This window comes from Sinocyclocheilus grahami, unplaced genomic scaffold (assembly GCF_001515645.1).
Source record: "Sinocyclocheilus grahami isolate Dianchi unplaced genomic scaffold, SAMN03320097.WGS_v1.1 scaffold11.1, whole genome shotgun sequence".
NCBI lineage: Eukaryota > Metazoa > Chordata > Actinopteri > Cypriniformes > Cyprinidae > Sinocyclocheilus > Sinocyclocheilus grahami.
In genome coordinates, this window is record NW_015505190.1 from 2,117,298 (window position 1) to 2,130,163 (window position 12,866).

General features: G+C 36.1%; 2 protein-coding genes across 5 annotated transcripts in view; one reads left to right on the plus strand and one right to left on the minus strand.

Moving 5' to 3' along the window:
- LOC107595603 (dysbindin-A-like) overlaps nucleotides 1-4,885 on the minus strand; it is a 16,333-nt gene extending 11,448 nt beyond the window's left edge. For 2 of the 3 annotated variants that reach the window (XM_016286085.1, XM_016286072.1), the window contains exons 1-7: nucleotides 4,473-4,885; nucleotides 3,772-3,825; nucleotides 3,094-3,144; nucleotides 2,889-2,949; nucleotides 2,664-2,796; nucleotides 1,125-1,257; nucleotides 489-511 (exon numbers count right to left, since the gene is read on the minus strand). In XM_016286085.1, coding sequence (XP_016141571.1) covers nucleotides 489-511; nucleotides 1,125-1,257; nucleotides 2,664-2,796; nucleotides 2,889-2,949; nucleotides 3,094-3,144; nucleotides 3,772-3,825; nucleotides 4,473-4,528 — 511 coding nt within the window. In that variant the 5' untranslated portion in view covers nucleotides 4,529-4,885. The remainder of the gene's footprint in view (nucleotides 1-488; nucleotides 512-1,124; nucleotides 1,258-2,663; nucleotides 2,797-2,888; nucleotides 2,950-3,093; nucleotides 3,145-3,771; nucleotides 3,826-4,472) is intronic. The other variant, XM_016286078.1, reaches the window with a different exon arrangement.
- A 381-nt stretch (nucleotides 4,886-5,266) lies between these two features.
- mylipb (myosin regulatory light chain interacting protein b) lies at nucleotides 5,267-11,994 on the plus strand. Of its 2 annotated transcripts, XM_016286049.1 has the most exons (7): nucleotides 5,267-5,590; nucleotides 6,147-6,337; nucleotides 8,806-8,991; nucleotides 9,144-9,341; nucleotides 9,436-9,600; nucleotides 10,084-10,501; nucleotides 11,201-11,994. In XM_016286049.1, exons 1-7 carry the CDS (start codon nucleotides 5,504-5,506, stop codon nucleotides 11,366-11,368), a joined length of 1,413 nt encoding a protein of 470 aa, XP_016141535.1. In that variant the 5' UTR covers nucleotides 5,267-5,503; the 3' UTR covers nucleotides 11,369-11,994. The 2 variants fall into 2 exon arrangements, with proteins under 2 accessions (XP_016141535.1, XP_016141546.1); XM_016286060.1 differs by lacking the exon at nucleotides 6,147-6,337.
- Nucleotides 11,995-12,866: the final 872 nt, after the last annotated feature.

Here is a 12,866-nt window from a genome sequence, read left to right on the forward strand (position 1 = left end):
CTGGTTCTGGTGGTCCTCGGCTCCGCCGTGGTGGTCCTCTGCCCCGCCGTGGTGGTCTACTGTCTGGTGCTGGTGGTCCTCTGCTCCGCCGTGGTGGTCCTCTGGCCCACCGTGGTGGTCTACTGTCTGGTTCTGCTGGTTCTCTGCTCCGCCATGGTGGTCCTCTGGAAGCTTGCAGATGGATCCACACGTCTCACGTCTCGTCAGCCCCGTTAGTTATCAAGAACCGTGCTGTCATTTTTTCGTTTTTGTTTTGTGGAATCCATGATCCGTTTCTTTATATTTATTCTTTGATGAATATAAAGTTAAAAAGAATATCATTTGAAATGTGTTTTTTGAAAAAATATATATAAATAAATTTTAGAATTATAAATAAAAGAAACTAATGTTATAACGATTTGTGAACACATATATTATCTATATATTAGTATTAGCTGTGGAGGTTGGCAGGTTATGCTTTTTGGGATTTAAAAAATAATATTTCTTACCTTTGAAAGACTCAAGCTCTTTCCTAGAAAACAAATAAAGGGGGGTTACATTAATGTATACATATATAGCCAACTACACAGCACACGATCTCACCAGATGTCACATTAAGTCCGCCCCATTTAAAACAGACCCAGATTCCAGAGATAAAGAGGCTGCAGCATTTCACTGGCGCTGACAACTTTTGCATCTGTGTGTTTGTAGTAATGAATACCCACACGCAGAAGCAGAAGGCCACTGAGAACTGAGCCCAGCTGCTTTCCAACTCACTGGGCAAAGCCAGATATGTATGATTTAGCTGCAGGCTGAAACAGTAAGAGCACGCAGCATCAAAAGAACCACAGATGCCTGTAAGATTACACAATACACATACATGCTTTCCTTGAGCCTATATTTTGTTTGTGGTTTTCATAGAGTACAAGGATATTTGGGTGTTTTCAATAAAATGCTCTCAATATTGCCAGAGTGCAAAATATTGCCAAAAGGACACGCTATGTTCTGATCTTTTATTAAGTTAAAGGGGCAAACCCTTGATAGACGGTTCCTTCGTGTTCTGCAGTTATTGTGATTTAATAGACATAAAGGGCACATCAAACTGTCTGGGGCTTTATTTAAGAGCAAATCAACACTGTTTTTACCTTTTTTTCTTCTTATAGTTTTCCAGCTGCAGGATCTGAAGGTGCTTGAAGCGCTGATGCTCACATTGAGCAGACAAATCCTCGAGATACAGCAGACGACTCTCCATCTCCTCAAAGTCAGCCTCAAGATGAGCTGTGCAAAAGCATGAAAAAGTAATAAGGTTTATGCTAAAGAAAATAATATGTACAGTATTAAAAAAATGTCAAAGCCCCTATGAATGTGTCCATCCTATCAAACTGGAACCATATACCATTACTACTAGCTACCGAGTTCTACAGTTCTGATTTAGGATGCAAGGTATGGTGACATTTTGTCATTTCCATTAAGAAAAGTACATTTCGTCTGTATAGTCAGTAATACATAAAGGCAAATTGTTTGGTGTCAGTATGAGTTTGCACAGAGGCAGGACTTCATACAGCTACATAACACCACCAAGTGGCAACACTAAAAAGTGCCCTTGATATAAATCCATTAGAATTTACAGTTCTTTCTGAATTCAAGCTCTGAAACCTCTGACAGAATGTAATATGTCATATCTGCTTTGATTGGAAAGAAGGTGGAAGAGGAGGAGGTATTAACACTTGATTACTTCATGCATATAAAGTACAGTACTGTTTTATTAACCATTCAATTGATCAAAAGTGATGGCAAAGACATTTACAATGTTTCAAATGATTTCTATTTCCAATAAATGCTGTTCTTTTTAATCTTCCATTCATGAAAGAGTCCAGAAAAATGCATCACAGTTTGACTAACTACAGGTAGCCTACATACCGTATTACACAGAAAACTTATTTTGTCCAAAACTCTACAAAAGAAAAAACAGCAAAAAGAGCTTATAACAAATGAACGATCAGAGCAACCACTAGACTTTATCTGGCTATTGTTTAGTCTCCGGCTACACAATACATTTTGTAAGGGAGCCAAGTCTGAAGATTAATGCCTGAAGCCAATAGGTGCAATGTTACAGCATGAACAACAGCAACTGACATCAGCAGATGGAGCTCCACAGGAATCACTCTCATTACCGCCCTGTATCACAGTTACACACAGAGTGTGAAGCTTTGTGCGCAGACAAATGCTTTGCAAAGGCAGTCAAGGTTGATCTGATTTCTCTACTGTCACAGTAAAAGCTCCATTTAAGGCCAGATAAGATAGATACATATAAAAAAATAGTTTATATAACTTTATTTCAAGTTTTCTGAACTGATCGTAGATTTGCATGAGGAACATGTGGAAATTTAGGTCATTATTCACTGATAATCCTTCCTTACACAGCAGCTCATGTTATATTATATTCAAATTTGGCAAGACAAGAGCGATTGTGTCAGCTGGGGATTAAGATTCAATACATGAAAGTACAAATGAGCTTTGAGAACTATGGCAGAAGGGAAGATTTGTCTGTGAATCCAAATGAGCTGTTTAAAACTAAGGTAATATTAATAACCTCCTTCTCTAACGGTAGGCCTGGATGAATATCTCAGATTTGTCATTGATTAAGATTCTTATCGCGTGATGACTGTTTGTGAAAGTCTCACCGATACGTGAGGTGACAGTCTCCAGGTCCGAGAGGAAAGCAGGGATCTGTTGCAGCTGTTCCTGCAGTTCCAGCACTGCTCCTCGTCTCTTCTCCCAGTGTGCAGACAGCATCACGACTTCCCCGTCCACCTTCTGACAGACAGAGACAAGCAGAGTTGAGTTTAGTTACCATAGTTATAGCACCACAATCCCTCAACTGTACAGAGTTGGATGTGTGAACTTACTTCCCCGGCCTTAGCACACTCTTTAGCCCGTTTATGAAGAGCCACCCAAGTGTCTTCATATCTGGTGAAGACAATGGCCAAACATTTCAAAACATGGTCATGAATACATTTATCAACTTCAGGTATTTATGAAAATATTCCCTTGACTCTTTAAATGGATTCCACTGCACTGACATAATTTTTTTTTTAAAAAAAGGTAACTTACCGACTGAGCAACTCGACTCCAGCGGAATATTGTGGAAAGTATTCATCTCTTCTGGGAGAATATATACATAATAAAATACATACATAAAATAAATATTAAATATAAAAAAACATACAAAAATGTCAAAGATGAGACATACAATTTTGGTGTTTGCATTTTATACATAGAAAGCATATTAAATGTAACGAAAGTGTCAAATATTTCAGGGTAACATATATATTTATGTTAAAATGAAACAACATACTTATTCTGACCTGTCCTTATTAAACTATATAAAAGAAAATGTGATCAGACTAAATTTGATTGTATTTTAATTAATTAAAACGTCTTGCTGACAAATTGGTAGAACTTTGCGGTTTGAAGGATCATGGAAAAGATTTGTAAAGATTTAAAATTACAATTAATTAGTTTTGGGGACTGTACTGTGATCCTTAGAGAGTCTTTTAATGTCATTTAATAGTTTCTGCTCTAAATATGCCTGAAAAGGTTATTAGATATTGCATGACATTTTAGTGGGGGTCTTCTGTAAATCATGATAAAAATATATGATTGTCATAATTAAATTTTTTGCTCAGAAAAAAATAAAACATGACATTAAAGGTGTAATAAACTTTATTTATATTTATTATACTATACAGTATATATACACTGAGAGGTTTTAAACTTGCTATAGCTTACCTTTGTTTCTTCTTCACTTTCGACTCCTTGGATTTGTCACTTAGGGTCTTGATTCTGAAAAGTGTTAAAATATGAGACAGTAAATATCTAAATAATACGCCAAAGTACAAAAGTACCATATTGTATTTGTGTTCGATTACTTAAATATGTTTAAGTTTGTTCGGTTTATTACTGCACCCATTTATTAATGCACCCACTGTCATTTGGAAACATTTACGTTGACACCGTGTAAAAAAAAAAAAAGTTTTATGAGAAAAGTGTCATAAAACGCAGAAATACGGTCTCGCCCATCACATGACGGTCAGCTGGAAGTTATTAGTACAATTCCAGATTGCAGTTGTTAGCATGCGGCTAACTTGACAACACTGAACAGCTCGAATGTGTCCCTCATCCCATAAAAATACATTATTGAATACACTTCATTTTTATACCCATTATTTTTATTTTGTTTTGTGAATATCTAAGACAAAAACAAACTACACACTTTGCTGTAAGTGAGATGATTAGCAGGCTAATTAGCTAGCATCCACTTCTCGGCTCTCCGCTGAATAGTGGACACTCTCGTGAGGAAGCCAAAGCACAAGTTGTGTCAATATTGTGTAATACCTGTACAGGTTCGAAAGGTCACATAATTTTGCTACCTCAACATCTTATTAAGACCCCGGAGAGTATGAAAGCAGCCAGGCGGTAAATATACATACCCTGATGTGAAGTCCTGCTGCACCGTTTGCAGTCTCTCTCTGAAATTCTCAAACATGTCCTTGAGCTGCTTTAATCCTTCTATGCATGCGTGGAGGACATTTCGATTAGATCTGTGTTTGCTTACAGTCTTTCACGAGGGCTTCAGTCATCCTTTGTCAGATGACAATGTCCTAATGTCCCGATGTGGGCTTTGCTCCGTCGGACAATGTCTGTAGGACTAACTTAGTTGGCTTATTCATGCAGCCACTGTTTTGTCTTCTCAAGTGGATTTGGATCACTATATTATTTTCACACCCAGTTTGTCTGAAGTTAAAAATATTATTTCTCGTTGTCCGTCGGATAGCTGTACTAACGTGATCCCTTCCTGTACGTTACTAGTTAAACACACGCCCCCTAAAACTGAGAGTGAACGTGACTGAAGGGTTGTTCAGCGATTCTCCAATTCATTACAGCGAATCGGTTCAGTACACTTTTCGTTTCAATGAACTGGTTCAATATATTTATATAAATCTATATTGTTGTCCATATTGTTGTTCAGTTGTTTAAATATTATTTATGTTCAAATGTGAGCTTCATGTTTTTAAAGTATGCCATTTTTTTAAAGTGCTATGCCATTTTTAATGCTATGTGATGATTCAGTATTCTGTGTGTAAAGTCGTTCAAATTCAGTTGTTTCAATCGTAAAATTCATGATTTAAAATTCAGTTGTTTGTAATGCAATGTAAATTGGCATGACCTGTGGAAGACAATTTCACAATTTCGTTTCTCCTTGTACATAAATGGTTGGATGGCGACGAGTGTGGAACAAACGCTTTGCGAATCGGTTCGATCGAATCATTAAAAAGAACCCGTTTAAAAGAATGATTCGGAATCGGACATCTGATAACGGAGAGGCGGATCCTTGAGTTGGAGCAGGGCTTCATAAACCTGCCCTCGCTGGTTTTCCAATGGGGTACGAGCCAGCCTCGTGAGCCACGGGACCTTCTCTCCGCTATCCTGGACTGTGTGTGAAAGAATAACTGCATTCACCATGTTATGCCACATAACTCGTCCGGACTCGGTGGTTCTCGAAGTGGAGGTGGACCCAAAAGCAAATGGAGAGGACATTCTTAATAAGGTGAGCGCCAGGAATGCACATTTCAAGTTAAAATATCAAGTTTAGGTTGTTAAAGTTATCTAATCATTTCTTAATTATCACGTGCTCATTAGCATCATATCCAAGACAGCAAATGTAATGTATGTCATGACAAATTACTGTATAGAACACAAAAGTTTGTCATTTTCATCTATTGTTTAAAAATAACGACTTTTTTTATTATTTTTTACATTTAAATTATTTCAAGGAATTATTTTAACATGAATTAATTTGCAACATTTGTGACTTTCTACTGCAAGAAATTCACTATTATGGAAAACTCTAGTCTACACACAAAGATTGTAAGAACTCATCCTCATTCTTTTGTATAATTTTTTGTGCATCAGCAATTTACTTTGAAAACAGATGTTCTCTCATACCATATTACACTTCAAAAGTCCCTCTTATGTAATATGTCTTGTCTTTCTAAAGGAGGAAGGGTGCTAAGAGCCCAAGTCCCAGCATTTTTTTAGATCAAAGTGCACATACTTATTCATCCAAAAAATTACCATTTAATGTTGTTTTTTTTAATGTACAGATATGTCGGAAAATGGGAATCATCGAGGTAGATTATTTTGGACTTCAGTTCACCGGTACAAAAGGAGAGATTTTATGGATGAATCTCAGAAACAGGATTTCTCAACAAGTGGACTGCCTGTCTCCCTGCAGACTGAGGCTGCGAGTCAAGTTTTTTATTGAGCCACATCTAATCCTGCAAGAGCAAACCAGGTGAAACACCGCCAAATTGAATATAAGTTGTAATATTCTATCTTAGTGCTCATAGTTTGTGCATAATTATGCACAGAACATAGTTTTTCCATTATTGCAAAATAAACAAACAAACAAACAAAAAACAGGATCTGTCTGTTGCTGCAGTCTTTGAGGTTTCACATTTTTGCTCAGCTTGGAGAACTTGAGGCACGTGGATGAGAGTTCTGTTTTTTTGGGGGGTTGTTTTTCTCATGAGTGCAAACAGGAAGCAGCTGCCTATAGTGCTTAAAGTGACACTATATTTTAAAATGCAGTATGCTTCGGTGGTTCTGTTGTTTTGTGTTCTTAACTTTGACCCACATCTCCATGCATCTATTCATATGATGTCTTTCTTTTACCTCTGTGGCAGGGAGTTACCTGTGTACATGTTTGCTCTTGAAACTGGCACTCTTTCAGTTAGGGAGTGCCTCATGTTGGCCTGCTGAAGTAAATAATATTCCTCTGGAGGCTTTTAAGGGACATCTGTGTGTGCATGCTCAAATCTTTACAAATGTTCACTGAAGTTCAATAAAATTAGGCATAGGCGTTTTGTGGGATGCTCCAGAATACAGTGGTAGTACAGTGTGTTCCCAACTAGAATCTAGTGGAGCTGTTCGGTCACGTCTGATGAGGGCTGTTGGTGGGGGTGGGGAGGTGTCAGTATGTCTGATTCTGACTGAGTTGAAACGTACTGTAATGTGATTCTTCCTGTTGCATAATCTTATACAATGGCGGGACAAAATCCAGCTCCCTCTCCATCAGCCTTTGTTATTCTTTCTCAGCCTTTAAATGCATGACTATGTCAACAGATCACTTATTATAGTGCAGGCTGTGGACTTCATTGTCTTATGTTAAAATGCATATTGGCTTAATAAGCTACTTGTCTTTATGCGATGCAGTACTAATCAAAGTATACTGTACATATGTCAGTTGGCAATAGTTTTCATTACATTATTGAAAAGTATGTAAATGTATTTTCTCTTCTATCTCTTGTATCTATCTCTTCCCTGTTTTCACATGTACAAGTGATTTATGTGAAGTTATAGAAATATGTGCCAGAAGTCACAAGTCTTGCTTCTGTTACTAAAGTTCACTGGGTTTAGGCTGCTGAGTAAACCTGGCTTCAAGCCAGCTCATTTTTTAGATTATATCAGTGGGCTGACAGTTCATGAACATTTCTGAGTGATACAACTACATATTATAATGATGATTTAAAAAATGATGATCATGTTATTGTCACACTCTGGCATCTCAATAAACCCTGTAAAGCCTGACATATGAAATAATAGTGAATAGAATAGGTTACGGAACTTTTAGACAAAATATGAAAGAAAATATAAAGTTTTCATATGTTTTTTATCATATTTGATACATCAGGATTGTATGGCTCATATATGTATGAGAATACGGAGCTCACACTCAAGGAAGAAAAAGCACATCAGTTTTATTCAGAGGCCCAAACTGAGAAAAGATATGCACTTTGGTTCAGATGTTGTTATTTATTTGGCCAAAAAGTAAGTTGAAACTCTGATAACATGTAATGTAGATCAATGAGATTTATATACCAGTAAAGCAGACTGTTTGCATAAAAATATCAGTTTAATAGAATGCATATAATATAAGTTGTCACTCTATATCTCCCTATAATATGTCTATGTAAGATGATATTTAAATGCTTAGTTTTATGACAAAAGCTCTGTGGTTTTAATTGTGTGGTCAAACATATAATGCAATGCAATAAACAAACATTCCTAAAATAAAATAAAATTAATTGTTCCTCAAAAGCCTGTTGTATTTTAATTGATACATGTATTTTAACATGATTCAATTTTTTTATAGATAATCACATAAACCTAAGCTGCCTCAGTATAGTAAATGTTTATCTTTAAAATATTAATACAAATCTAAAACCTATTCTTGCATTTATTTGATAAAAATCATCAAAGATTTTACAGCAAAAAGACATGTGTGCCATAGCCTGAAGGGGACATTTTTAAAGTATTAACTATTGATCAGAAAGCAGCAAGCATGGATTAGATTAGAACACATTTTTGATCATTGATAGTTTTTTTTTTTAAGTCCTTAGATATTCACATATCAAATATGATACAACTGCCTTTATGGTTATGAAGTGGAGGTATGGAAGGTTTCTTTTCCCTTAGGGCATGATTCAGCACATTTCAGTAAGAAGCTGAAGCTTGCTTTATGATTATGTCCACATTTATAGGTTTCAGTTTTCTTGCCTTTTTCTGTGTCTATATTCCATACACTGCATCATCCATTTACTATAAGAAAAATTTAGGAATTTATACATTTAGGAAAATAATAACTCATGTGTAAGTATATATACTTGTCTAATGCGCTTCTTTTTCCTAATCGAATAGACTTCACTGTCTTGTTATGAATGATTTATTTAATGTATCCATGTATTTTCTGTTGTTTTGCAGACATTTGTTTCTGATGCACGTGAAAGAAGAGCTTTTCAAAGGAAGCTTGCGATTGGACATGGAGCAGGCGATTGAGCTCTGTGCATTACTGGCTCAGGCAGAGTTTGGAGATCACAACCATAACACAGCCAACTACTGCTACTCCCAGATCTACGGTCAAGACCCCAGCCATGACACCATCAATAAGTAAGACCACCGGAAAGTGTATATTCTCAGTCAGAATAACATCTGTTCTTCCTCCAAATAACACTAAAGTAATTCTTCCTCTGAATGCCGCAGAAAGAAAGTGACTGAGACAGTTTTGTGGAATAACAGTGGTGTCTTTTGTGTTTTTATAGTATTTTTTTGAGGCATAAGTCACTGGAGGGTGTTAGTCAGGCTTCAGCAGAATATCAAGCCCTGCAGCTGGTTTCCTCCCTCAACTACTATGGCGTCGAGTGGCACTCCGCACGTGACTCTGAGGGACAGGAGCTGCTCATCGGGGTCGGACCAGAGGGCCTGTTTGTCTGCAAAACAGATTTCACCCCTATTGAAAGGTGCATATGTATGACAACAAAAACAAGAAACGCCGGGTCTTTCAGATATTTCAAATAAATGTCTGTAACATCACCTCTTCATTTTTTCTTTCAGAATCATTTACCCAGTCATTCAAATGGCCACTCAGTCTGGAAGGAATGTGTATGTGACCATTACAAAAGACAGTGAGGACAGCGAGGTTCTTCTTTTTAAGTTCATCAGTCCCAGTGCTGCCAACGGACTATATCGTGCTATCACAGAAATCCATGCCTTCTACAGGTGAATGTCGTTATGATTGCGTACTTTAGTAAAGGGATTTCAGAAGATAATACTATTTTAGCATTTGAACTGTTCATCCAGGTCTGTTATAGTTTTGAATTCTAATTTAGTTTTTATTTTAAATCTGACTTTAGTTTTTTTTGTTGGTTTTCACTTTTTCATTGTTAGTTTTAGGTTCGTTTTTTAAAAGTTTATTCTAGTTGTATGTTATTTAGCAACAAAAAAGCTTTCAAATGTTTTCATTTAAATTTTAGAATTTTTGTTAACAACAATACCACTGTTTAATTTCTGAATTTTTAACTTAAAGTCATCTTGCTGTAAAGATTAGCATATTTTCTAGTTTGTGTATATTCACAACACCTGCAATACAGAAACTTTATGGGCTACATTAGTGATCAATACATTAAACATATAAACCATAAAGCAATTTAAAACTATTTCATATCCATTTTTTATTTAACACAATTGAACTTAACTCTTCAGGTGTGACACTGTAACAAGCTCGGTGAAGATGCAATATAGCCGTGACTTCAAGGGTCACCTGGCTTCCCTCTTCCTCAACGAAAGCATTGACCTTGGTAAAAGGTACATCTTTGACATCCAGCGCACATCCAAAGAAGTGTATGACCGTGCGCGACGAGCCCTGTTCAATGCAGGGATGGCTGTGACTGGATGTGGGAGTCCGAGAGATGATTGCATTCTGTCTCCACTGAGACAGACAAAAGTTGAAAGAGAGGAACAGACGTGCGTCAGCTGCAGAGAATCTTGCTTTCTGAAGGAGAAGCTCCAAAGGCTTCAAGAGGCCCTGACCTGCTCTCTGTGCTGCGAACAGGAGATCAATGCTGCGTTCTGTCCTTGTGGACACATGTTCTGCTGCTATAACTGCGCCAGCCAACTTCAGGTGATTATTGTATAATTACTACAAGATTAGTGCTATTTAGAACTATATATAATACATGTAGGTATGTATATAACTTACAATAATAAACAATATATACTTAAGTTAAATTCTATCCATGCAGGCTGTGCTAAAGATGACTGTATGTGTGTGTGTGTGTCTATATATATATATATATATATATATATATATATATTTATATATAAAACACTATATCTCATATATTATATATAACTATATCACATATAGTATTGTGTAATATTGTGGTATTTTCTTGTGAAAAAACGTTCAACATATTCAACACTGATGACAAATAAAAGAAAGTAATTTTTTTCTCATGCTTAGCAATCATCTAAATTGACCAGTTAAGTTAATGATTAAGAGAACTTACACTCTTAGGTTTACATAACTTCTGGTTACCCTCCTAACATATTTCTCGACATGTGCTGTCAGCCGTTAGCGGGTGAAGATCTTGATAATCAGACATTTCTCGTTACGCAATAGTCCTGTGACCTTTTGAATTTCACCTTCTGACATCACAGAAGTCTTATATCATTCAGTTCAATGGTGCATGACTGGATAGTTAAAACTGGCACATCGCCTAACTGCATAATTAACAAAAACAAAAAAGAAAAAAATATAGGTTTAAATAAGAATATGTTTGACATTAATGATATTTTCCCTTCTTTCCTCTCTTATCAGTGTTGTCCAGTGTGCCGTTCAGATGTGGACCGTGTTCAGCATGTCTATTTACCCACCTGTTCCAGTCTACTTGGCCTGGCAGAGGCAAAAACCACCACCTTCAGTGTGTCCAGAGGGACTTCTGTCTCAGAGGATTGTGGCGATAAAGAAAATTCCTGCCAGATGTAGGATGGATAACATCTGCTCACCATACATGGACACTATGAGACTATTTTAAAAATACAGAAGAAATGTTATGATAATTATACAGTGGTTCTTAAGAGTGAGCTGAACATCACAGGGTGAGGCTGGCTATCCGCAAATACCTCAAAAAACAAACAAAAAAACAATTACTACTGTTAATCATACTGTTATTTTTCACAGTATGCACTATATTTATAGGCATAAAAATGAATAAACAGTTTTATACTGGAGGTCATTAAGAAAGGCAAATATTGGGCATGGCACTCAGCAAATTTCTTATGATTGTTTAGTTACTGTATTAGGACACATAAGTAAATACAAATGAAGTTCTTAACACTCCACATCAACTGTATTCTATATCAGAAAGGATTTTTAAAAAGGTGCATTTTATATTTGTCTCTGTGTGTATACAGTTTTATCTTACAAATATTTCAGAAAATACATTTCGTTAAATTATATGAAAAGGGGTTCTTTCTAGTGCTACTGCAGTAGTCATAAAATAAGTCTATTATGCACTATATTACAAAAGGGTCCATATAACAAAGAATTATGTCCTCTTTCAGATTGACATGTATTTCATCAATATTTCGTTATGTAATAAAGAGCTTTTACACACCTTTTAATACCTGCCTGGTATTTTTGTTTTTGTTTTGTTTAATTAATTCTAGGACCTTATTCGACATATTACATCTTTCTGTGTGCACTTTTAGTCATGCAACTGTAATACTACACACACACACACACCATATTTCGTATTAATAAAAGACTTCTCTAACAGTGTACTGTACAGTACAGAGTCTCATTTTAAGGTAGTGAGACTTTTTGCACATATAACTGGACTGATATACTGTACATGTAACTACTGATATGCTATATGTGTTACAGTACTGATATGCAGGCTACAGTGTCTGTGTCGAAAGTGAATTGATGGCAAAGGCTATAGCCAGTATAACGTTATGATAATTCTGAGAAGGCTAGGCAAGTACTGTAAAGTACAGTAAAGATAACTATCAAATAAGTGTCCTGACAGTGTTATACTTCTTTACAGAGCATGGCCAGTTAAAAATACAATTTCAATCTGCTCATAATTTAATATGCTTATATTTAAAAATGATGTAGGCTAAATCGAGATAAATATTCTACATATATACTAAATATTTACATATTTATTGAATTAATTAATGCCGAGAGGCTTGTTTGTAGTTTTATGGAGACCCTTTCTACAGGATACATCAATACGCCAGTAGGAGGCGACAAGTCTTTATGAGTGAGTCATTTATTTATTCACCTGATTCGTTCAAAAACTCTAATTCAGATAAAGTGACCGACTGAACGCGGAACAGTAATTCTCCTAATATGCCTGTCATACATTGCAAAAATAGTAGTTGTAATATGCTAGTATGCTGTTCCGAATACAGCCACGTTTTAATGAGTGAGTCATTGAATCATTTTATCACCCAATTAGTTCAAACACATTGATTCA

What these genes read in the sequence shown, in the direction of transcription:
- mylipb (XM_016286049.1), top strand. Translation starts at nt 5,504, where the DNA reads ATGTTATGCCACATAACTCGTCCGGACTCGGTGGTTCTCGAAGTGGAG. An exon ending in GAGAGGACATTCTTAATAAG is followed by an intron (nt 5,591 to 6,146) that starts GTGAGCGCCAGG and finishes TTTAATGTACAG; the next exon opens with ATATGTCGGAAAATGGGAAT. An exon ending in AGCCATGACACCATCAATAA is followed by an intron (nt 8,992 to 9,143) that starts GTAAGACCACCG and finishes GTGTTTTTATAG; the next exon opens with TATTTTTTTGAGGCATAAGT.